Source organism: Poecilia latipinna, unplaced genomic scaffold (genome assembly GCF_001443285.1).
Source record: "Poecilia latipinna isolate Pla-1442-1.1 unplaced genomic scaffold, P_latipinna-1.0 Scaffold503, whole genome shotgun sequence".
In the NCBI taxonomy this organism is placed as follows: domain Eukaryota; kingdom Metazoa; phylum Chordata; class Actinopteri; order Cyprinodontiformes; family Poeciliidae; genus Poecilia; species Poecilia latipinna.
Window position 1 is genome coordinate 412,272 of NW_015113119.1, and position 25,861 is coordinate 438,132.

The 25,861-nt window shown below is 39.1% G+C and overlaps 3 protein-coding genes across 4 annotated transcripts in view; 2 read left to right on the forward strand and 1 right to left on the reverse strand.

Moving 5' to 3' along the window:
* The window catches only part of crhbp (corticotropin releasing hormone binding protein), an 8,649-nt gene extending 3,526 nt beyond the window's left edge, over positions 1–5,123 (forward strand). Inside the window, exons 3-7 of the mRNA XM_015040281.1 lie at positions 418–575; positions 1,697–1,907; positions 2,115–2,260; positions 3,947–4,064; positions 4,482–5,123. Coding sequence (XP_014895767.1) covers positions 418–575; positions 1,697–1,907; positions 2,115–2,260; positions 3,947–4,064; positions 4,482–4,636 — 788 coding nt within the window. The 3' untranslated portion in view covers positions 4,637–5,123. The remainder of the gene's footprint in view (positions 1–417; positions 576–1,696; positions 1,908–2,114; positions 2,261–3,946; positions 4,065–4,481) is intronic.
* Positions 5,124–12,923: 7,800 nt separating this feature from the next.
* Positions 12,924–17,744, reverse strand: s100z (S100 calcium binding protein Z). 2 transcript variants are annotated; one of them, XM_015040282.1, is made up of 3 exons: positions 17,621–17,744; positions 17,359–17,527; positions 12,924–13,592 (listed from the first exon to the last, which is right to left on the reverse strand). In XM_015040282.1, exons 1-3 carry the CDS (start codon positions 17,737–17,739, stop codon positions 13,437–13,439), a joined length of 444 nt encoding a protein of 147 aa, XP_014895768.1. In that variant the 5' UTR covers positions 17,740–17,744; the 3' UTR covers positions 12,924–13,436. The 2 variants fall into 2 exon arrangements, with proteins under 2 accessions (XP_014895768.1, XP_014895769.1); XM_015040283.1 differs by having other exon boundaries at positions 17,359–17,534; positions 17,621–17,705.
* A 3,287-nt stretch (positions 17,745–21,031) lies between these two features.
* ch25hl2 (cholesterol 25-hydroxylase like 2) lies at positions 21,032–23,004 on the forward strand. The gene has a single exon (XM_015040289.1). It carries the CDS (start codon positions 21,584–21,586, stop codon positions 22,517–22,519), a length of 936 nt encoding a protein of 311 aa, XP_014895775.1. The 5' UTR covers positions 21,032–21,583; the 3' UTR covers positions 22,520–23,004.
* Positions 23,005–25,861: the final 2,857 nt, after the last annotated feature.

Consider the following 25,861-nt stretch of genomic DNA (forward strand, 5'->3'; position numbering starts at 1 on the left):
TGGGGGGGGGAAATTCCCGGTGTTTTTGTTTTTGCAGACTTTTTTTTTTTTTTTTTTTTTTTTTTTTTTTTTTTTGGGGGGGGGGAGGGAGAGAAAAAGAAATAAACAAACATTTTTGCCTCATATAAACATTACCATCATTGCTATAATAATAATAATAATAATAATAATAATAATAATAATAATAATAATAATAATCTGATTAAAATTTATTGACCAAATATTTTTACATGCCGGTACAAGGACTATTCTTGTTGTGCAGAACAAAAGCAGAGGATTAAGAATCAAACTTACAAAAAAAAGACAAAAAAAAATAATTAAATAAGAATAATTAAAACAATTTATAATAAATTTTAATCTTGAATAATCTGGGTGTCCACTAACAACGCACGATCCCTCTCTCCGATTGGCCGTCAGGTTGCCTGGACATGGTGGCCGTGGAGGGTCAGTTCACCTTCACGGCTGAGACCCCCCAGCTCAGCTGCGCAGCGTTCTTCATGGCGGAGCCCAACGAGCTGATCACTGTGGAGTTTGACAGCGTGGACGTCGACTGCAGCGGAGGAGACTTCATCACAGTAAGAAGGCAGCATAATGATCTACTTTAATACCCCTTAAACATCTTTTTAAGCTTCTCTTGGTTTTCTGCAGCCAATCACTTTTATTTGCCAAGATTAGCAACACTTTCTGAAAAGCTCTTTAGAAGCATGGAGTTAAGCCTTCATGCCAAATAACCTACTCAAAAACAGACTCCTGGACTCTAGCTGAAAAAATAAAACTTTAAAAACACTTTTCTCTTGCGTACAAGACTGTTCAGAAACATGTCAGTTCCTAAAGGAGCTCCACCCATCACTGTTACCGAGGTAACGTTGCCTAAAGCAGCAGGTCACCTAAGCAGTTGCCCTGCACTAGCCACCGGAGCAGATAGCTTGACTAATTAGACAGCTAATATTAGCTTCTTATTCTCTCGGAGTTCATAGGTAAATTTTTTTTTTTTTTTGCAGTTAGTTGAGTGTGATACTACTACACAATTTAACAAGTATTTTTGCTTAAGTCTACATATAAGAATTAAAAAAAAACAATAAATAGCTTTTATTTGTATCAGTAATTTATAAACAAATTAATGATAAATATAGTATGATAGCACAATAGTTGTTGCTTTCCTCTTTAAATAAAAATGCTCCTGTTACAGATTTTGTTTTCAAATTTTTATGTTGATATCACAGTAGCAATTCACCAATGTGAAAATTTGGGTCGATATCGATATCTAATATTTATCATCCGATATTGTTATTGCTCTTAAATATATTATCTTTTCGACACCCCGAAGAAAAAAGACTACTTTGCTTCAGTTAAATTTCCCACAATCCTGTGCTGCATCACTGTCACTGTCACATGACCAAACAAATATCGTTCATTTCCAGAAATGAATGGAGTCAAGACGGAAACAAATATCGGCTGTTAATATCAACCCAGTTTTATTTATTGGGCCGATACCAATATGTTAAAAAATGACAAATATCACCCCATGCCAATGTTGGTGCCAATATTTCGTGCATCCTTAATTTTTACTCTAGGTTATTTAGCCCAGAGCTATTTTTTATTTTTATTTTTTTACATTTTGTCCATGTAAAGCTCTGCTTATGCGTTGCTTCCACTAAAAATCATCTCTTTTTGTGTGCTAAACTGTCCTGCAAAGATGTTCGATGGCTGGGTGATGAAGGGTGAGAAGTTCCCCAGCTCCCAGGATCACCCGCTGCCTCTGCACGAGCGCTACGTGAACTACTGCGACTCAGGAGCCGCGAGGAAAAGCATGCGCTCCTCCCAGAACGTGGCCATGGTCTTCTTCCGCGTTCACGGCGCCGGCAGCAGCTTCGCGCTGACAGTCATTAAGCATGTCAACCCCTTTCGTGAGTAGCATTCAGAAAGTATCTCCTAAAGCAAAAGAACGCACGTAAATGAATCGGCACGTCTGCTGAAGGCCTGTTTGAACTGCTGTGTGAGAAATGAAGAATAAAACAAGACCCTTCTTTGTCATGAGGTGCAAACAAATCGTTTGTTCAGTGCATCCATCCAGCATGTATCTAACGTTTGGATCCGTCCCTGTCTCCCTGCAGCCTGCAATGTCATTTCACAGTCACCAGAGGGCAGTTACACAATGGTGACACCGCAGCAGCACAGAAACTGCAGCTTCTCCATCATTTATCCAGTGGCAATCGACATCTCAGAGTTCAGCCTAGGACACCACAGCAACTTCCCTAAGGTAAATAAAATAAAACAAGATAAAATACATTAAAGATGCAGAAGGGTTGGATTAGAACTCCTGACTCTGGAAGTTTAAAAGCCTAGTCTAGACTTTAACATAATTGAACAGTTTATTATGTACCACAGCATGCAGCCACAGCAGAGTGTGGGGTTGCATCAGGTTGTTAACTTTGCAGCAAAATGTTACTGTTCCTTTAAATCTGAAGGTGCTCTATTTCTCACCTCATGTCCTTTAAAAAAACACTGTGAAGTCAGTTCTTGTCCACACTTAACTGGGTCTTTATAAAAATTAATATCTCCATCACATTGCTTTAAAAAAAACTATTGTACACACGGGATCAGATTCAGAAAAGGAACTCGCACAAATTCGCCTCTGAGTGTTGTTTTAAACATGCCAAACCCACAGGGGGCGGTGTAGCACAAAGCTCTACATCTATGTCAGCCAATCAGAATCCTTCAAAAAAAGTTGCAACTTTTGAGAGTTTTCTCAAATCTCCACATTGGTCGTAGTTTTCACAAATAATTGTTTTTAGTGATATTAAATAGAGTTTTCATGTGTATGGAAGACCAAAGTGCACAAAAATTTATTTGTCTGGACTCTTTCTAGTAAGTTATATTAGCTTGTTATGGTAGTGTTAATCTTTTTTTTTTTTTTTTAGCTTGTTCTACTGGTTAAAAAGCAGCTAATATTTTCCCTGCGTTACATAACTCTCTTTGCATCTGAGTTTAGTTTAAATCTATAAACATTCACAGAGTCTAAAGCAAAAGCTAGTCAGGGAGGGAGAAGCTTGAATTCTAAAAACAAATCCAATCTAAAACTTTTAATGCAAGCATTAAATGCAGTGACAGACAATGAACAGGTTTCAACAGAGGAACTAAAATGGTGGTTGGAGGCAGTGCGTCAACATTCATCTTCCTGTGTGAAACTTGTTCTGTGAATGGAACGTAGGTGATGTATCAGACGTGTTTAAATTAAAGGCATTTTAAAACTGTAGTGATTTCTTTGTCTTCTGCCTTACTTTTCTATCAAACAGTTCTCCGTTTCACACAGGAAGACCACTGGTGGCGCACTGCCTCCAGCCTCCATTTCCCATTTGACTAATCCGCTTTGTAAATTTTCACCCATTGCAAGCAGCACAAGAACCAACTGGAACATTTTTGAGACTGATATTTCCACTCTGCTTTGGTATCTGTGCAAAACTTTTCAAAGTAGAATCATTCATAAATTTACTAATATTCACTTATAGCAGTAATATTTCTAAGTCAAAAGTTCAAATCATTTTAAATGTTAAAATTATTTGAACATTTTAACATTCTGTGAGGCTTTCCATCTCTCTTTTTAACTTAGTTTTTTTTCTAAAGACAATTTTAAAGTTAGCTGTAAATTGTGTTGTGAATGCCACAGGCTAACAAACCGTAGATCTAATTAGAAACATGCTGAAACTAAAGCCATGACACCTTTTCTCCGACTTTATTTCATAATTGCACTGAGAGATTGGTGATGGACTTTGACTTGGTTGAATCTCCCTGATGGATCGGCCACAAATCGCCGAAACACGATCTAGATTTTTTTCCCCCAATATTAGGACCGATACAGATATTAATATTGGATCGGCGCGTCCCTAAGCTGAACTGACTTGAATTAAGCTGAACTTGTCACATTTTTATATGCTGATTTCCACAGAGATCCTTACCTGGCTGTGTAGAGTCTGGGGATTACGTGCAGCTGCTGGGAGGAAGTGGCATCGACACGTCTAAACTGCTTCCCATCACAGACCTCTGCATCTCCTTCACTGGACCCAGTAAGCACACACTTCCTTCCCTCCTCATTAAATTGACATTATCTGCGTTTATGTTGGCCGTATAATTGTGCAATTGGACATTTTGAAAATAAATCCCCTTAATGGAAACATGCCAATTTTGAAAAATGTTCGCTAAAAAGTCTTGGTGCTAGCATGAGGTGGTGTTTCGGCCGCACCAAAATTTTCTTCGCATCACATGATCAACACTCAGATTTTTTTTAACAATTTATCATGCAATCAAGCTTATTCACATGTGATTTTAACTGCACAGAGACACCGCAATTACGAAGTTGTTGGGGGGGGTTTCTGACGTTAACGCCTTACATTTGTAATGGAAACACAGCTGATGTGACGTCGTCACTGACCTCGCTCAGACCTAACGCGCATCGTCGTCTCTTCCTCTCTCCGCCCACACAGCCCACATGAAGATCGGCTGCGACAACACGGTGGTGAGGATGGTGTCCAGCGGGCGGTTCGTCAGCCGCGTGTCTTTCAGCTACAGGCCGCTGGACAGCCAGGAGCTACAGACCATCAAACTCAACAACGTGGAAGATTTTTGTTTCAACAACTGATCCCAGCAGAGTCATGATGTGACACATTTGACTGCCAAACATTTCTAAAGTCACCTGTTTTTTTTTTCCCCTCAACCAGACTAAAATCGAAGGAGACTGAAGTAAAAATGAAAACTAATAAATATCCTAAGGCTACTACTTTTACTGGCATTTTGAATTCATTCCCCCATGTTCTTGTTTTAATTTAATTGTATTTTTTTGATGGCTCATTGTTGTTGCGTCTCAGCTGTCGTTTTTATTTAATGCTTTGTTTATGACGCGTATTTATTATTAACATGGGATTATTGTGATAAAGTTACTTATGAGTTTGTGCTTCTTGAAGACGAATGGTGCTAAAATGAGCGTTGCGTCTGTTCTATTTGTGCTGAGTCAGTTCATGTGATGCAGAAAACAAATAAAAGAAATGAGTATCTGGTGCCGTTATGCAGTTAAATTTGGTTTAAAAAAAATACACTTTTGTAATAAATTTATACTGCATGGCAAAGCATTCAGTGGTGGCTGTCTTATTTCAGTTGACACAAAATATTAGGCTTAATAAGAACAGCAATATAGCAATCTAAAATATAAGTTCAATTGCAAAAAAAAAAGATTATTTCCGTATCAACTTTTGTAAAGATCAGAAATAAATCAGCGCAGCATTCCTTACTAAAAGTTATTGAACGTAGCTCAAAGGAAACTTTATGTGATGCAAGGACAATATCATCGGCATAATGAGTGATGGATAGTAACATATAGATAATTATTTCTTAAATCCTCAGATATAATTCAGGCTCACAACTAATAAAGTGATATACCATAAAAATTACAACAAATATGATGTATATTCTTAAAGTTTTTCCCACATTTTGCTTTTTTAATTTCTATAAAGTCAGTGGTTGTGAATGAAGGTGTTTTGTTTTACAGCTTTCCGTGCTTCTGGTCCAGTACGGTTTCCAACCTGTTCAGTGCCACATCTTTGGAATTTCCTCATTTTTCTTGCGAATTTCACCTTCACCTTCAACATGTTAGGACTTACAGGTACAAACCACGGTTCGCTTTAACCTCATAGGGTTTTTGAGAGCAAAACATTTCCAAAGTGCTCAAAGAAAAGCGTTCTAAATTTGGAAATAGAAAAGAAAAACCTTCTGTTGGGATCAATGGATGGTAAGTTGCGTTTATTGTTCATAGTCAAAGGTCCTCCTGCGTAATTGTATTATTTTATCCATCACTTATCTGAGACAATGCAATTCTTAGAAAAAATGTGGATTATCATGTTTTGATTGTTCAGAATTTCCAGCAGACGTTTAATTATTTGTGTTCTTTGACAGTAAAACATGAATAATCAATGAAAAGGACAGACGCGGTTCAAGCATCAGCCTTTGTGTTGGCGCTCCAGTCCTCCCCAGGTTTCCAGGGAGTTTCTCCTGCAACGTTTCCTCCTACGACGATGGACAATGTTGCCGTCACCGTTGACCGTTTCTGCTAAATCATTTCCTCCCACTGTGACAGCAGGTGAAAGTGGGAGGTGATCTCCGACCGGAGGAGGCTGACACGGCGCAGTCCTGCAGGAACATTATCTTTGATAGACACCTGCAGCCACAGTTTGGGATGAACGGCACCAAACAAACGGTGTTTTGATGCTGTAAAATTCCCCTCTGCTGGTCTGACGATAAATTGAATTTAAGCCGAGTAGCAGACTGAATACGACTGGAATTATTCCATATTTGACCCCAAACTACCACCTGCTCACCTCTACGGCTCCTCATATGCAAAACATATCAAATATTCTTAAAAAAAAAAAAAAAAAAAAGATTAACACCTGATTTTAGGCCACATTGAAAGTATTAGTTTTAGAAAAATAAAAACATCATAAATTGCATTTTATGCATTTTATTTTGGTTTCGGTTTACATATTTTGTTCATATTTCAGATTTGAGTTAAATGCTTTGAAATTATGTTTGTTATGAATAGGCGCTATGTAAATAAATTTATTTGAATTTCATGAAGAAATAGAAATATATATATTTTTAAGTGAAGAAAAACAAACTAAAAAAACAAATTCAACTTTTTGCTGCAAGTCATTTATTGACTGGGATCATTAATCAGAGTAATCTCTACATTATGTTTTTTAATGGCTTATTATTTTACAATAACGATACAAAAACTACAAGTTGCTGTAAAATATTAGTAAGTATTTTACTAATATTAGTGCAATATTACTAATATTAGTGCAATATTACTAATATTAGTAGTGAAATACTAATATCTTACTAATATTAGTATGCTTATTGATATTAGTACAAATATTCATAATATTTTTACTAATATTCAAATTTATTGAATGGGTCTGTGCATTTTGGGAGAAAAGAAAGCTCAGTAAAAGGGAATGAAAACATAAAAACTTATTTCATTGTAACACTTTTTTCAGTTTTTTTCAGTTTTTTTTATACAAACACATCTGCATTTCTATAAAATGTTGTTTCATAGCAAGGCTGTTTTTTTCCTTCAGAAAGTAAAAAAATAAAAGAAAAAGTTGTTCCTTCCCACTGTCCCCTCATGCTCACTAACTGGCGTGTCAGTGACGTTTCAGTGCAATCTGCTGGTTTCTTTTAGGAGATAACTTTTAAGCAACTATCATTTTATGAATACATATGAATGAATGGGCTCTGACTGCCATAGCTTGTAATTTTTTCCCACATTAAACTGTGATTAGATTTGATTCCACTGGGTTGGATTTCAGAAAATTGTACTAAATGAAATGAACACGGACTGAATCCAATGCAACTTAGCTAAATTGGAGCTCTTTCACTTCAAAAGGGGTTTGAGTTGATGTATGTTGTGTAAAAAGGTGAAATGAATGAATTAAACCTAATTTCTGATACTTTACGCTCAGTGAGGCGTTCAATTGTCCATTCCCGCCGTCAGACAATGGGATTCACTGGTTGCACCCTGCCGTCCGGCCATTAAATATAAAAGTAATTTAGTTATTTAAATTGTGGCCTGAAGCCGTACATCAGTCACATCTGGTTTACTGAAATGTTTTAATTACTGCTGACAGAGCCGTGTTTTAGACTGACAGATTGCTGTCAGTGATGGTAGTTACACCGAGCTCGGCTACCGCGCTGCAGATTGAGGAAATTAAACTTGACATTTGAATCCAGCATCTCTGATGGGAAGATTATCAACAATTTGTCTCTCAGCGTGAGCTCCGAACAGATACAGACGCTCGGCGCTGTGCCTCTCCAAACCCCACTTAATACATATTCATTCATTTAATAGGAACTTTTACACTTTAAAAACAAATCTTTCACTCTTTTTATCACTATATATACATTTATATGTAAAAATAACTTTTGGAAAATTCTAAATACAACCCTAGTCAATCAGGATTTATAGTATTTCTAGTGGGATGCTGATATTTTTAACTCTTTAGGGTTTTAATCAGGCAATATCACAATAAGAAAAAAACTTTTTTTTTGTATTCTACAGTTAATAGACAAGAAGTCACTTTTAGTCACGTTTCTGTTTGAGAAAAATATATAATACAAAAATAAGTTGGGATTTATTGTGCTGGAAGAAGGTTTTAGTGCGTTACAGTGAACCTGAGGTATGTTTGGTTGAGTTAAGGTTGGATTAACCAGGTACTGGGGGGGTCAAAAGTTATCAAAACTATGACTTCTTATTGATGTCTTCAATGTTAATAAAAACTTGTTCTTTAATGTTTTGTTTGGTGAAATAAAACTTAGTTAACTAAGTAAAAAAGCTCATCATTGAGGTGCAACTAGTTAGGATTTACTCCCATCTTAGAATATTGTTTACCCACAAATTAATTTTTTTTCCAAACTTTTTTTGTTTTTACTGATTTTTTGCCTGTTCCCTGTTACAACATACATACTGTTGTACTGTTTTTCTTAATTTTTGTTACTTTTTAAGGCTTTTGGTTTTTAAGGCACTGCATACATGAACATACATGTTTCGTATACGACACTTAACTATGGAAAGGTTACACTTATTGTCCATAAAAACACCCACAATAAGAAAATAGCAATAAAGAATAAAGTCATGCTTTTCAGTTTTATGTTCTTCTGATTTTCTTTCTTAACTGCAGGAAGACGATGTGTCTCTGAATGCTGTCAATGGTTTTCCTCAGCGCAGACGTCCTCTGCATAATTATCACTGTGCGATTCATCTGTGAGGTCTTAAATTACCTGGCAACCAATCAGTCGCCTCCGGCTGCATTCAGGCTGTTTTCAGGAGCTCAGTGTCCTGACCTCCTAAATTTAACTGAACATCTTTCTTTCTTAGTCGATGTTTGAGTTTCATCCCAAACCTAGAAGGAATGCTAATTCGGTTTTACTTGTATTTAGTTTAATTCTTTGCAAACGTCCTTGAATAATTTATAATAAATGTGGTTGTGAAAGAATGTGCTTCGTTTTCTTAATTTGTGAACTGGAAACATTTTCCCAGAATGCTTTAGGGTGGTCAAATTTAGCTCGTTTTTATCGACATGCAGCACTTTAGTTGATTAATTTTGCTTTTTGCATCTGAGATTAGATTACACAGAGCAACTTTTCAAACAAACTGGTTGCATTTGATTTAATTTACGGGTGACAGAGGGGTAGTTTGAGTTGGTTTATTGCGTAAAATCCCAGTAAAGTTCATAGACATTCACGGTTATGAATTTACTACGATATTTAGTGGTGAAATAGTAGCCGATTGGGAAAATGTGGGTATTGAAGAAACAACATGTTTAAAGTATACAAAGTAAGGCGCTGTTATTCCGACATCTACCAATGTTTGACCAGCCCTCAGCGCTTCACTTCCCCTACAGGAGTTTGCTTTATTCTATCTGTCTTCCCACTTTATAAACTAATCAACCAGTCCTACATATGAGCCAAGAAAAGGAAAGCGCTTTGCACGCACACACAGAAGGAGAAACATACAGGTCACTCCTAATGAGTTACGAAACAAGCGGTGACGCACAAAGTGACGAAACAGAAGAATGGACAGCATGGGGGAGATAAAGGCTGGAGGCCTTTTTGAAAGACATTTGTCACAGGTGGCAGTTTCGTTTGGATGGATGTCACATGAAGGAAGGAGAGACTGTCCTCGTAACCTTTGAAAGGGGCCCGACACCCGATGGAAATGAATGCCATCTCTCCATTAAGACGCTGCGACCACAGCTCAACATCTGAGCTGCTGTCCGAACGAATGAAAGCGAGAGCAATTCTCAATCGTTAATAAATGAATCTCACTCAATCAACTCGCTGCACAATCTTCAGGGATCAAGGTTGAGTGTCGAGGGAGAAAATCTGGAGTCAAACGAAAGTACCAGTCCGTCATCAGCAAATTCCACCAACTCCTGGAAGCATTTTGCTTTTAAAAGCAAAAATGTTTCCAGGAGTTGGTACAAAGAAGAAAGCTCAACGTGAAGACAGTAAAAAGGTTAACACCAACAAAGACACACAGCGCTTTAGGCTAGTCAGCAGGACTCTGAAGGGATTAAGGGAAATGTTTCTGCTTGTACAACAAGCCAGAGGCAAAAATCAGCTTAAACAGCCCGACTCAACCCAATTTGACATTTTTGGTGGGAGAATGTCAAAACTTTTTCATCAGAAAGTCTGAAAGAGTACCCCTCTCAAAGCTATGCCCAGTACCTTATGAGTCACCATTCAAGCAATCAGTGTCCTGCACATGTGAGCTTTCAAAATACACCCAGGGTTTTGTGGAACCAAATGAGATTAAGGATGTTTTCACACCTGATAGTTTGGTAGACTTGGTTTGACCACAGTTGCAACATTTGTTACAATTTCATCTGGTGCAGTTTGCTTTCACACTGTAAAGTGTTAAACGAACAGCCTGAAGCATCCAGCTAAAGCTACACAGAAATGGTTTGAAGACAACAAGGAGGGTGTTCTGGAGCGGCACACTTTCAGATTTGTGATTCTGTATGTTGTGGCTGCAAACATTTGTTCAACTTATTTAGAATATTCTTAAGCTTGTTTGCCTCTCAAGTCATCTTTCATCTGCATCAGCATCCCACATGTGTTGAATTAAAAGAAAATAGACTCCATCATTTCTCCTTCTAGATTCTTAAATTACCGTCTAGTGGTTAGAAACTCTCGCAAATTCAGGTGCAAACATTGTCGCCTGAACTGTTTTGTGATCTTTTTCTGTATAATTGGAGTAATTTTCCTCCCACACAAACAAAATGATTATAGTGACCCAGGAAGCAATGAAACGTCCATGACTCAAACTTTATGATATCCAGGAAAGACGAAACTCTGGAAGTTTCTCTCTTTTCTTTTCCTGGCACGTGACGTCCACAGGAAGAGGATAGCAATCATAAGACTGAGAATATAAATATCCACATCTGAAAATCATGAATTGACACTCACAGCATTGATTACAACCTTTTTATAAATGCAAAAAACAAAAACATAATTACTTCATGGCATCTTCCCACAGATGATTATCCTCCGTTTGATTGCTGCCAATCACAGACAAATTGCATTGTAATGGAGAGGAGTTTTTCTTTTTTTTTTTTTGCAGGCGCCATCTGCTTGGATAAAAGCGCCACACTCACGCTTTAATTTCAATAGTTTTCTCCCACGTCACCGCGGAGAATGTCAGAGCAAATTAGCCGTCTGCTTTTGGTATTTTGGGAAGTGGACCTACAGAGGAAAACCCTTACAGCCCGAGTCACTTTTGTCCTCGCTGAGCCGGGAACATTAGGAGCTCTGCTTGAGGGGGGAAGACGTGTCAGCTCGTTTGGCTGATGAAGCAGGACCCAGGTGGTCGGTGAGGACTGCGACTGCCACGCTTCACTAGTACACAAGCTGCCAAGTTATTTCCCGAAAAACACGAGGCGGCTTCTCGCCCGGAGAGACTATCCACGGAAGGAGAGCGGGAGAAAGCCTCCGTAGTTAGCTCTGGTTAGAGATTTATGTTCACTACTCGTTAGCATGAATGTAGCATTAGTGTCGAGCTAATGGTTTATTTGCTTTCATTTCAACAATACGATTCTTCGACGGAGTATTAGGGCTATCGTAGATTAAAAACAAAATCCTCCAAATTAATTTTTTTAGATATCAATTTCCAGAAAAAAAAAACGTGGAAATTTCTGAGATTGAAATGATAGAAAATTAGCTAAGAAACAAGTTTCAAACGTCAAAAAATTTCGACTTGGAAATTTTCTGTTTAAAAAGACTCAAATTTTAAACTAAGTTGTTTTTTTTAAGAAGTGTACTCTTTTTGTTCCTATCTATGAAGCCACTAGAATTCCATCGTAAAATTTTATTTCTTAATAGGAGTGAAAAAATGTTGACATTTAAGCAAGTTTTAATCAGTGTTTAGGATCGTGGTCCTTCTGAAAGATATATGCGTTAAAGATTTAAATATTTAGTTTCAAGTATCAAACCAAAGTTGATAGGGATGAAAGTGCTTGGGTTGCTTAGGAAACCTTGGATTAAAATTGTTACCTCTAGGCATACGTACCTGAATAAGCATGATGGTAGATTAGGGCCCTTGTAGATTAAAAGAAAAAATTCTGCCAAAAAATTCAGAAATTTTTAGATTAATCTAAAAAATTGTCATGTTTTGGTTTGAAAATTTCTGAGTTTCAAAAGTAAAAAAAATTCCAGAAAAGCTTGGAAATTTAGAAAATGTACAAAAGTCATACATTTTTTACTTTTGAAAGTCTGGCATTACTTTTTCCATGTCTTTTAACTTCAGGTCCTCAACAGACAGAACCAAACTCTGGTACCCGAGACATACAACTAAAATATAAAACAGAGTTTTTGTTTTGTTTTCTTAAATTTTGCATAAAAAATGCTATTAATTCTTCATGTAGCTTCTTTTTAAATTCTTGTTTACTGCCTTATGACTAAATATGGCTATCTTGACCTCTCATTTTATCCTTGATCTTATTAACCAATTTCTGTCTTTTATTCAGTTATTGTTTTGTATAAACCTTCAGTGTATTAATGAATACTTATCCTAGAAGAGGTTCTACACTGAAAAAAGAAAACAGCTGATCCAACTTTTAAAAAATTAGTTGATTTGTTACATGTAATCAATTTAAGTTTATACAAGTAAATATATTAAGTTTTTTATGCTGTCATGTTAAAGAAACGTAAATAAAGTCAGTCTGACAAACTTAATTTGATCACACGTAACAACTTAAAAATTTTTTAGTGGGAGTTTCATTCTGTTTTTTCAGTGTGGTACAGATGATGCAGTAGCCTTACTGACTAGACTTAAGCTTAACGTGAACACAGCAGCTTTCAAGAATAAATTGGAACTGAAGTCAGATGCCTAGTTTTATTAGAAAAAAACAAACATTCAAATAGCATTTGGAAAGAAACGAGCATCTAAACAAGAGCTGGAATATCCAGTAGAAGGGAACACTGCTAAACACGTACACTTTTTCCATGACTCTAGCTTCGCCGCACAGAGGGGATGGAGAACATTTCTCCTGGGAGCTGAGAGCTAAACTGACAGGGGAGAAAAATGTTTCCTGCCTAATGAACCATCAGGGAAAATATCAGATATTATACATTTGACATTTAAAGTTGAGGAAGAAGGAGAGAGTGTCGACTGGGGCATCTGTTGGGACACAATCAGGGGATACAGACACGGTTTCAGATGACGACAATGTTTTTCAAGGGAAATGTCACAGAGCTAATTAGCAGTAGCAACTACTCTTATTTCAAGCAGATAAAGGAGTCTTAAAGGAGTGAAGGCTTCATCGTACATGCATCACATATGAGACGCGAGTGATTAAACTGCAGATTTGAGGTTTACATTTGCTTCCAGGTGTCTATTTGGCATTCTTGTTCTGCTCTTGGAAGAAGTCGTTGCAGGCCACAGTCAGGGCCGCCACCAACACGACAAACTCGTTGAAATCCACCTCGTTGTCTTTGTTGGAGTCCAGGTCGTTCATGATTTTCTCCACCAGCATGGGATCTTTCTGAGACTGTGAACAAACACAAATAAGGACAAAAAAGTAAGGCAAAAAAAAAAAATCTTGATTAAATTTTGCTCATGCTACTTAACAATTGGTACTGGAGAAAGAAAATCATTAGTATTGATCAGTCAGATCCCTTCTTTACCATTTAGAAAACCTTCAAGACCTTCAATGAGTTGTCTTCATAAATTCAAACCAAAATCATGTCAACAGCACTTACGTTTAGTATTTGATCTCAACAAGAGTTCAGCTTTTTAACGGCTTGAGGCAGGAAGCTGTTTAGCACCAGAGGAATACTTCACACAGAGGCAGTGTTATAGAAAAGTTTCACTCCGAGACCTAGCTTCAAAAGGTGCTGGGATGAGAGACTTTGGTCACTTTGGTGTCATGTAAACAAGCAGCTACTTGATCGCAACAAATAGGTTACTGAAGAGCTGCTTCATCTAAACGGAGACTTCAAGGAGTTTGCCAACAGCAGCAGGAAACTACAACAGCTAGCTCTGTGGCCAACTCTGAATCAGACAAAGAGGTCAATGGACAACCTGCACATCGTGGAAATAATACAGGTGTTTACCTTGTACAATGCCGTCCATAAGAGTGAGTTTGATATCTTCTGAGTGCACGGAAGCTAAAGTACAATAACATTAACCCATAAGGTATTGGCTACAATACACGACGTCGCTACGCCATATTTGAATAAGCAGTGTTAGCCCAGTGTCCCTCGTCGATTTGATCTCAAGCTGGATAGTCGACAATTGTACTATGCAGAGTTTCCTATATAAAAGGCAAGTGAACTTAAGAGCTGTATTTCAGTGACAGGTTGTTTAAGAAGGAATGTAAAAAATGTTATTATGGAACAACCATTGGTTGCATTAAAAATGTAATTCTTTACATATAAAGTGTACTAAGAATTCAGTCCCACTAAAATTTGACTGAAAATAAACCTGTTTCAAATTAAGTGGACAGAATGTAATGGCTTTAAATAGGAATAATATTGGTACGTACTCAAATGTAGGTACTTTGTTTATAAAGAAGTGGCATCAGTGCCTCCCTACTCTGATGGTTCTTATGTTGCTGTTGCCATTTTGGTTGCCTGATGGTCTGAAGAGTCTCACTATCTTCTGCAGGGTTCTCTCGTCTCGCCATCTTGCCGCTTTGGTTTAATTACTGGAATTAAGGACTTGGTACAAATTTGTCATCTCTGTCCACCAGGGAGCAGAGTGAAAATGCTGTCGAATGACCCCAGACAAACGCGTTTCCTTTTTTAGCTTCCTGACCTCGGAGGCAGTCTCAACATTTCACCAAAGGTCCAAACTGACACTAAAGGCAATTCTTTAACATCAAGGAAATGTCAAATTGTGCCTTATTCTCCTTTTTTTCAACAAATTGGGTCAAAAAACACAAACCATGCAGGAAGAACATCGCTGATGTAATAGGAGCGTGGAATGTGACTTTGCTGTAAGTCGTGTTTGATCGAGACGGTTTGAGTTGTTAAAGTCAGTCTGCTCTGAACTAATTCCTTTTGGAGTATATTAGTTTGCGAATGTAATTTTTATTAGAAAGACAAATTCTAACAACAGTAACTGTGTTTTTATGAGCAGACATCAGGTATGAGTTTCACTAGAACCTTACTGTGTTGGTTAGCAAAGAACAGTAAGGCTAACACAGGATGTGTAGCACATCACTAATTAATTTGGTTTGGTCAACTACAATGACAACTAGTCTAGAAAGCTTACGTGTTGTAGCAAGATTTAGAGTTTGGATCCAGCTTTAGCTAGTTTAGCCACAGCGCTAACGCTAAGCTTCTTAACCTTGAAGCTGTTGCTGCTACTGAAAAACAAATCTTATCTGTGGTTGTGAGGATAAACCTTTACATTTCACCTTTTTCAGAAAGCTTCATAAGCATTTAAGTCATATTTAATTCTTTGTTTCTTTTCAACATGGGGGAAAAATCTGACAATCTCATGAAAAACAATGAAGGTGTTTGTTATCCATGATTCTGCTGCCCATCAGGACTCCATTCATGAACCACGACTGAAACTGTGAACAGGCTGGATTTAAATGAGGATTATAGGATGAGAATCCTAAACTAATTTCCATCATGCTGTTGTTTATGAAGTGTGAATCAAGCAGATATTGTGAAATGACAATTTAAAAACTATAAATGGAAAATATTCCTTTGTGTGAATATAAAAACAAACCCAACTGGTTTCATTTGAGGAATTAAAGTTGTCTTGAAGTTGAGTTAGAATTTGGCTATTTTTTGCCGAGCTCATGTAATCCAGCGTAAAGTTTTCATACCAACATTTATTTTTTCCACCGAATGGAATATTAATGTTTTGGAACTGGAGGTCTGATTAGAATCTGATTTGTGAAGGGAGCAAAAGATTAGGGCGATGGTACAGAGGCCTTCCAACCTCAGACTCAGAGCTCGATCAGAAAAAATGGAAGAGGTTGATCGACAGATTTTCTCCTCTGATTATTGAGAAAACTATGAATCATTTTGACATTCGTGTCAAAACGAATGAAAATAATTTATAAATATGTTCAAAGGTATGAAAATTTTTAAGCAATAAATTTTGTCAGTGTCTTTTAGTAGGTCTGGAAAACTAAGCCGCTGCTTCGAACCCCAAAACCATCAGGGTCCTCTCATCATGGAATGAGAGTACTACTACACTTGATTTCAAGGTTTCAGCAAGATTTTAAATAGTTTAATATTCAAGTTAAGTAAATTGGCAAATTTGCTTTGAGAAACTGCAGTAAAGAATCATCATTTTCTAATAGTTCTGCTAAAATAGCTCCAGTCAGACGTTTCTAATTTAATTGTTCCGTCCTGTTTGAGCTCAGTTTGTTCAGAAACTGCATCTTAGCAAATAACAACCAATCATTTGTGATTGCCCTTAAGTTCAACCAATCAAATTTGGCCGCGTCTCCCGGACTCTAACAAATCTGTACCGAGCTCTGTCAGCGGTGGGGAAGTTGGAGGAAAACCTAACAGCAAACATAAAACTAAAAACCCCAAAAGCATTTTAATCAGCATCTGTACTGAACACACGGTAATCCATCAAGTCCTGCGTCTCGGCTGGGGGTCAAACGTCTCTCTCGGCATGAGCTGACGGTGGACGTCCTGTCCCAGTTGCATCTTTTTCTCAAGGGTGAGTGTGGCTCACAGGGCCGTGGTGACATCACGTCTATATTTGGAGCCGATATGGGGGCCACTCATGATGACGGTGACGCTGATTGTGATTTATATGCACCTGAGGCTTCCTGCCCGCCTGGACGGAAGGAGAATGAGCGGCGGAGAGAAAGACGTCTGAAGGTGTCTGAGGTTTGAGGCGCTTGGTCGTTTCTGGCTTCAATCATTGGGAATTGCAGGCTTTCCGCAGCGCTGTCGCACGAACCCAGAATCTGGACTTATCTCAAATGACCCTATTTGTCTCCCCCTCCCCGCCCTTTTACTCTGTCAACATGCGATGATGTAAGAGCAGCGGGTCCACTCTGTGACTGCAGGATAGCAATCGGTGAAAATCAATTTCCTCTCGCAAGGTCAGAATGGTAAATTATCTGAAAAACAGCTTTGCTTAATTAAATGTCTCTTCCTCCAAAGAGCCAAATATCCTTAAGCAAGTTACTGCACTTATCATATAGCTGGGTAGAAACAAGAAACTTAATGGAGTTGTTAATGTAAGTCTGCAATCTGAAGCAAGAAATTTGATGTATTGCATAAAAATCGGAGGGAAACCACATCCATGTCCGCAGCGTGGGTCTACTTTACCGTGAGGAAGTCTGTGAGCTCGCTGTGCAGCAGCTCCTTCAGCTCGCCCTTGTTGAGCTTGTGTTTATCGCCATCGTTTCCAGAGTAGTTGTAGAAAACCGTTATCAGCGCGCCCATTGCACCCTCAAGCTGGCTCGGCATTCTGCTGGAAGATAACTCCTGTGGACCCCTGGAAACAAAACAAACAAACAAAAAAAGGGACAAACGATCAAAATAAGAAAGATAACTCGATCGCTCGCGAACGAGAGAACGTTCCGCCAACCTCGTCAGAATCCTGCTCAAATGTCGTGCTGCAGCTGGCTTGCTCGAAAATGAGAAGGAGCCGGGCGGGCGATCCTCTCTCTTCGGAGAGATAATTAATTCCACAGGTGAGGAGCGCATGGTAACTGTCTATCTTTCCAGATTTAATCAGTGTGCTTAAGTGAAAAACAAAACATGCACCGGCGCAACCCAGGAGACCCAGTGGGAGTTGATCAGGGCCTGAGTCACACAGGGGCCTTCACACACACACACACTCACACGCACAAACGCACATGTTTGTGTTGCTATCTTTGTGGGGACTTTCCATTGACTTCCATACATTTCTTCAGCCTAAACCTTACCTTTACCCTTTTCCTAACCCTAACCATCACATACCTAACCCTAACCAAAACTCAATTCATACCTTAGCCCTAACTCTGACCTCTGACCCAAAAATAGGGTTTCCCCTTGTGGGGACCAGGCTCCGGTCCCCACAAGGAGCAATTGGTCCCCACAACGTAGTATATGTCAGGAAAATCGTCCCCACAAGGTATTACAAACAAACACACACACACACACACGTCTGCATCACTTGCTACATCCCAGATGCGACTCCTACTCTTCTTCTTCAACAGAAGGATGGGTTGAGACCTCTTCCTGCTGTCGGTGATGGGGTTCATTACAAATGTTCCACTCATCTTGATTCATGTTTCATGTCTTTTCCAACAGTCTGATTACGTTGTTAGTTGAACTTATGTGGTATTTTTTATAGCCTTACACATCTCAGTTTAATCCTGGACTTTGACTATGCCACTGAGGAAAGATTGTGATGCTATTTTTATTATGTTTTCCCTACGGTGGCCCGACAGGTTCTAAACTTGCAATGAATGGCGAAACGTGTTGCAAACATGTGAATGATGCAAACACCAAATGACGCAAGCAAAAAAAAAAAAAAAATTGTAACTGTAAATAGAAGTTAAAAATCTACAAAAAACAAATGCAAGTAAATTTTTCACATCAAACACACAAATACAGAAATCCTTTAAAAGGATTAAACAGAACTTATCTGGTAACATAACATACGGTGAGGAAAATAAGTATTTGAACACCCTGCAACTGTGCAAGTTCTCCCACTTAGAACTCATTGAGGAGTCTGAAGTTTTCATCTTAGGTGCATGTAAACTGAGAGAGACATAATCTAAACAATTTTTTTTTAAATCCAGAAATCACAACGTATGATTTTTTTCTGTCATTTTGTCTCTGGTGTCTTTGGGCAGCTCTTTGGTCTTAGCCATGTTAGTAGTTACAGGTTGTGAGTCTTTTATGCTGCTAACGACATCAAACAGCTGCTTCTTGGTGGTTTCACCTCCTCCTAATAGTTTCATGGACTGTAACTTTAGTACCTTTTCAAACTTCTCTACCCATTTGATCTGTGTCCATATTTGTTATTTTAGTTATTCCACTCAGTACACATAATTTGCTTATATGTTTTGATTTATTTTTTCTTAACTTAAGTTGAACCCAACATCTTCATCACAACATGTCCAATACTTATTCCTCCTCATTCAGTGCTTTTATGAATCCTGCCCAACCTTTCCTCATGCATACAATAAAAACCAGAAGGAAGGGTCATTAGGACTATCGAAACCTGCCCTGCCGTTGTCCTCGTCTCGTCGCCGCTTTCTCAGTTTCACCTTGTGTTTCCGAGTTGTCATGCTCTCATTGCTGGGTTTATTTTTAGCGTCTCCAGCTCGCTTCCTTTTGTCATTTCGTGTCTGACGGTCCTTCTCCAACACTCTGGCTCCTCCTCTGTCACGGCTGACAGGGGAGAGTAACACCCTCTTCAGCCTTCAACCACCTCTGTCTGCACCGCAGGGATGGAAGTTGTCAGGTGCACCTTCAACCTTTTTCTTTTTTGTTTTGTTTTGTTATTTTTTCCCACTGCCATGAAGGCAATCATTTTCCATTTGTTAAAGGTGATGAAACTGTTTCCCCTTCAGAGCTGCAGATGGTAAATGAGCAGGAAGCAACCTGTTAAACCCCAAACACTGGTACTGCAGCAAAACTCAGTCAACTCTGAGCGATTTCAGATTTCAGCATGCGATTGGGTTTTTTGCATGCGTTGAGGCGTTGATGGGAAAAAACCCAATCAAATTCAATAAAAATATTGATCAGTTTATTCCTGCATGAAAAATAACACCAACAAGTTTATCCCTGTTTAACTAGTAGACTTAGTAGAAAAAATACTTACTACTACATTCATTAAACTTTGAACTATTTGCTTGATGTTTAGGATTCACTGCAGTGTTGAGTGCATGATTCTTGCATGTCCAAGTATTAAATGTACACTTGTAAGTATTAGACTTTAAAGCCTGTAAAGAAAACAAAACATACGCCACTCCAAATACTTTTCTACACCACTGTTAATTTAAAATAAAGTTGAGTTTTGAATATACAGTCATAACGATGTTATGCTATTTTATTGTTTCAATATCAAAAACACTAACCAGGCATATAGGCTGCTCCTCCCCCTCTTGCTAGCAGCTAGCATGGATAGTTAGCTTTGCCGATGACGGCTTTTAAATGGTTTTCCTGTCGTTTCTTTCCCGCCTTTAGCACATTTAGCAGGAGTAAATGAGCACTAAGACCCTCCTCCTGGCTCTGATTGGTTGTTTTTGGTTGGATTATCAGTCTCATACAATACAGTCACGACATGGTGACAATTTTAACAAACGTAAAAAAAAAAGCCACAGTATGATGAACTCTTCTGTATTTAATTTATTTCACAAATGAAAACTTTTCAGTGCCTATATTTGTTCAGGAGTGGATTTTTGCTGCCCTCTGCTGGTCGACATGAAAAATATTCTGCTCAGAGTCAAGTAACATGGCCTGGTCTGTGATCAGCTGCCAATGTCGCTGTTTGATAAAGAATTTATAAAATTCCTTACAAAGAGAAATAAGGATGTTAAACAGTGGTTGTTTATGGTGGGCTTTGGCAACAATTTTAATCAACAACCTTCATAAAAAGTGAGTACATTTTTCAAAACTCCTGTGCAGAAAGAGTGGAGAATTAATCCACAGGCAGACATAACATAGTCTACAGATGAGGCATCATTTTGGTACAACGGATTACAGACAGTCTTTCACTGCACAAAAATGTGCTATATCCATTTTTGTCTGAGTAAGAAATAGTCCAAAGTGACAGGTATTAATTTTAACATGAACAAGTGGAGAACAGTGAAGCACATTGGATCACATGATATTCATCAAAACGTCAAAATTCTGCAGGATTATTTTGTGACACCATAGAGACGAGAGCTGCAGTCGCTGCCCCACTTCTGTCCGCTTCTTTTCAGTACATGACAACTTCCTCCATGATTAATGACTCTTTGGGGTTCATGATGTTGTGTATGAGCATGTGTGTGTGTGTGTGTGTGTGTGTCTGTGTGTGGATTCTGTATTTGTTTCATCATCTGAGACTGTGGGTGACAGATCCATTGACAGGCTTAATACATGAAGGATTAGGGGAGAAAATACAACATGACGAGTTGTGTTTAATTGTTTAATTGTTAGTCATTGTTCATGTAAGCAGAAATCGAATTCCTGGCCTGCACTGGTTTTATTTGCGACAAAATCAGATTCACAAGGAAAGCGGAAGCTTTCGCTCCATGATTTGGGTCAAAAATGAGAGCTGTTGTGGCCCGGCTCCTGAGTCCTGGCTGCAGTCCTGGCGCCCATCAAAAAGGGCCTTCACACACAGCCTTCTCTTAGAATGCAGAGGGTGGTGGGGATGAAGGGAGGTGGGGCTTGAACATACATAAGAGGCGAAGACAGTCCGCCAGTCCAATTTGGCACGGCATCACCAGACAATTTGCCATTGCTGAACCTTTTCAATTGGATCTTTTCAGTCGTTCAGGACCTCTTTTTACCCTCTTTCGGGGCTTGTAAGAAAATTAAAAATACCCCTTGGCTTGGTCATTTCTGGATGAGAAACGGCATGTCAGTGATGAGTGCAAGCAGGCTGCTGAGAACTGAGGCTTTGTCTTGGCTGACGGCTGTAGGAAATTTGTCCGGGGGCGAGTCCCATGCCTTGGTCCTACAGCCTATCTGGGACTACCTCCACCAGAACCACCACGACCTGCTCAGGAGCCCGCTCTTCCCCGTGGTCCTCTCGGTCACCACCTACTTCGTCCTGGTTGGTATTTACACTGCGTTGGACCTGCTGGCTCCCACCTGGCCCTCCATCAACCGCTACCGGCTGCATCCGGACAAACCCGTCACCTGGCCTAACATCTGGATCACCCTGGGCGTCACCGTCTATAACCACCTGTTCTTCATCTTCCCCGCGGCGGTTGCGCAGTGGCTGTGGAGGCCGCCGACCCCGTTGCCTCCGGAGGCCCCCTCTCTCTGGAGCTTCCTTCTCGGCATCCTGGGCTGCATGGTCGTCTTCGATTTCCAGTACTACCTGTGGCACCTCCTGCACCACCGGGTTCCCTGGCTTTACCGCACCTTCCACGCCATCCACCACCAGTACAACCAGCCCTTCAGCCTGGTCACCCAGTACCTCTCTGGCTGGGAGCTGTTCAGCGTGGGATTCTGGGCGACAGTGGACCCCATCCTGCTAAGGTGCCACTGCCTCACAACTTGGGGCTTCATGGTCTTTAACGTTTACGTCTCCACCGAGGACCACTGTGGCTACGACTTCCCCTGGGCCATGCACAACCTGGTGCCCTTTGGCCTTTGGGGCGGGGCCCCCAAGCATGACGCTCATCACCAGCGACCGGGGACCAACTTTGCCCCGTTCTTCTCCCATTGGGACTGGCTCGGGGGAACCAACACGGTGCCAACCGCCTCCGGCCAATCTGCCTCAGAAGAGCTAGAAGACATGAAAGAGGAAAAAGGACTAAAGCACTCTGATTGACTCAAACTCTTTTGTACCTTCTCACATTTCAACACTCTTGTTTTTTTCTATCTCCACTCTTGCAGCTTCGTCCAGTTTTTGTTGTCTTTCTTTGATCTTCCATATTTTTTTACTAACTGAATTTGTTGGAAATCTCTCTGTTACACCTAAATTGTCTGCTAAAAATGTACAGAGATTGTTTCTTTCTGCATTAATGGAAAGTGATGGTATATATTATCCCTGATTGTCTTATTCATCAGTAATAAGTGGAACCTTGATCAACATGTTAGATGTGCATTAATAATTTTGATGATGGATTTGACAAAATGTAATGTATGTTTCCTGTTTCACAGTTGGTGACTATGATGTTTTTATGACGGAAAGCACTTTGAACTGCCTTGTTTCTGAAATGTGCTAATACAAATAAACTTGACTCATTTTCAAGACTTCTTGTTCATCCGAATGTCTTGATGCATTGCCGCTTCTCTTCGTTTCCTCAGGTTGTTTTTTGTGCATCTGCAAAAAGAATTAAATGTAAATGAAAGGAAAGATAAAAGCATTCAAATCAGATCTGTGTTGTCAAACCTTCCTGAGTGGCTCATCTTGAGCATTCGGTGGCACGGACGCTCGTCCTCTCTCTCCTCTCACTTGCACACATGAATGGTCGTCTTTTAGCCGAATCAAGCGTGGTCGCAATGTTAATCCGTGAGTCTGCTTCCAGACAAAACGCTCTAGCTGAAAGCGCTCTTAATGAGGCTCCTCACAGGGAGGCGTATTATGAATGTGAAGTCTGCAAGTGGAAATAAAAATAGTTTGGAATATTTTGGAAACTTAAAACTGCAGAAATCTCTAGGATTCATTTGACTATATACACATTAGTCGCTTTTTTCACCATATAATTAAACCACGTGGCTGCACTTATTGAAATGTTCATTTCTCACTCAAAGAGTTACAGAGCACATATACTTCTGTAACTTTTTGGAAAAAATCTACTGTTAAGAGTATTTTTTACTACATTGTACTTTTTAGTTTTACTTGGGTAATTTTATTATGAATTATTGCTACAGGGGGTATTCTATGGACTTCACTTTTAACACTGATTAGTTGCTACACTTTTTCATAAACCTGCATTATTTTCTGAAGCCAGCAGAAGTCACCCTCTCTGCACACACATATACACACATCCGCATAAAAAAAAAATGACTCCAATCCCTAAATTAGACTGTGAAATTAACCTGAATAACAAAAACACATCTCTAATTTTAGACCATATTTGGTTGCACAAAAACTAAGTGACTCATCGGACATAAAAATGACTCACAGGCAATCGAAACACCTTGTGCCACCTGTTGTTTACCACCATTCAATGGTGACTGGGTCAGAACTGGTTGAACAGGTTTCTGGTGTTGTGGGAAGCTGTTAGGACACGCCAGAGTGTCTGAAAGTCTCACCCATTATCTATGTACCTGAGTGAAGCTACATCTGAACAGTAAGGAAAAGTCTTCATCCCTGAGTCTGTGGCAGGCGAGCCTCCGTTATATGATGTAATGTTAGCAGTAGTATGTGTACAAATATGTCTATCAGAAGTCACGGAGGTGAAACAATGGACCGGAAACACATGACAAATGATCATGGGATCAAGTAAGAACTTTTTCAAAGGTGTGCCTCTCTTTACATCAAGTGTAAAACTAGAAGCATTTCAGATAAAGAACATGATATTTACAGTCAAACTTCACAATAGTAGTGTGTTATCATCTGGGGCTACTTTTGTATGGGGCTAAAATGATGCCAAAATTGAAAAATGACACTGAAGGGAAAGATTGACATTTTAAAATTCGATCATTGCTGAAATTATTAATATTAACTGAAAGCTCTGAAAAGAGCTAAAAGTGAAACAAAATTTGATAATGAAACTCCAGATATGTACAATAAAGCAAATAACTCATGACCAATTTTCAAAGACAGTTTTTCCTCTCCGACAGTTTGTTTAGTGTTACAGTTTCCTACAATAAAAAAACACGCCCATTGTGAATGGATATGTATCTGTGTCCATTTGTGTCAGAAAACTCAATATAGCTCTTTTTCAGTTTTCTATTACCAGCATGATTATAATTTGGAAGATAAATAAAAATTAAAAGTTAATATTTCCATTATGTTTGCAGCATCAAGTTCAAAAACTAAATGAGGTTGAATTTAGCTGGACAATTTATTGGTTTCCTCCCAGGTTTCACCAGTAAAACTGTCATAAACATTCATAAAGACTTGTTTATGTTCATGACAAGTGTTATGTCATGTTTATGACAGTGTCATGTCAGTCTTATGCACTCCCCTTCAAATAAAGTGTTACCCAATTCTGTAAACATACACGTGTCAAAATCAAACCAAAAAGACAACCGACATATTAAGTCAGTAAAAAGCTTGTTTTGGAGGATAAAATGGAAAAGTTGGTCATCGCTTCTGATTCCATTTCACATTCTCCTACATTAACATGTTCACAAGCTCCTAGTGGAGCTTCTTTAGTAGAAACACAGTTAAATGTTTTCAGTCAAGGACAGCAGATAAAGCATTGTTGCATGACAAAACAATGCAGCCATCGTTTTGGACAAAAACTATCTAGTCAAAGGCTTGTTTGCGATCCCAGTCCTTGGTTGAACATTTTAAAATACAACAAAACAGAAGTAATCAGTCCATACAAAAACATATGCTGACCATAACTAATGACAGAAGGTAAATAAATAGCAGTGCATAGAAATAACACATTATCCAGCTACAACAAAGAAGGTTGGTTTACATTGGTTTGTTTCACAAAAACCTCTGCGGACGTGCTATGTGTGACACAGTGCTACTCTAATTTTTAAATAACCTCCAGCAGTTCTGTTCCATTACACCACAACTGTGCTTGGAAAAGGAGCTGCGTCAAACGTGACCAGGGCGTGGCTCCGCTCTGAAAGGAAGGCCTTCTGCCCCGCAGCGTTGACAAAAGGTAAGGTGAAACTCCACAGCCAATGATTTACCCACAGCTCTGCCCCGACCGGTCGTTAAAACAGGAACCTGGCAGCTCTCTGTGGGATGGTGGGCCCTGCAAAAGGTGTGGCGAGCGCAGTTCACTTGCCGATTCTCTTAACGTGAAGGACCATAAATGGAGTACCAAGGCCTTTTTTTGTTGTTGTTTTGGGAAAGAATGACTCTGAGGAGAACGTGGAAGCCGTAAAATGTTGAAATTGTGACATTAAAAACAAACAGCAGGAAGAAAAGCTGCAAGAAAGCCCAGATCTACACACAAGTTTCTAAATGCAGAAGAAATTGAAACCAGAAAGATGACGACTTTGTCTATAAAATGTGTCTCATCATGCCTTCTGACAT

Coding starts and splice junctions, on each gene's coding strand:
- s100z (XM_015040282.1), bottom strand. CDS start 17,739: ATGCGCTCCTCACCTGTGGAATTAATTATCTCTCCGAAGAGAGAGGAT. Junction 17,528..17,620: donor TTGAGCAGGATTCTGACGAG/GTTGGCGGAACG, acceptor TTTTGTTTCCAG/GGGTCCACAGGAGTTATCTT. Junction 13,593..17,358: donor AGCTCACAGACTTCCTCACG/GTAAAGTAGACC, acceptor GTTTGTTCACAG/TCTCAGAAAGATCCCATGCT.
- ch25hl2 (XM_015040289.1), top strand. CDS start 21,584: ATGAGAAACGGCATGTCAGTGATGAGTGCAAGCAGGCTGCTGAGAACT.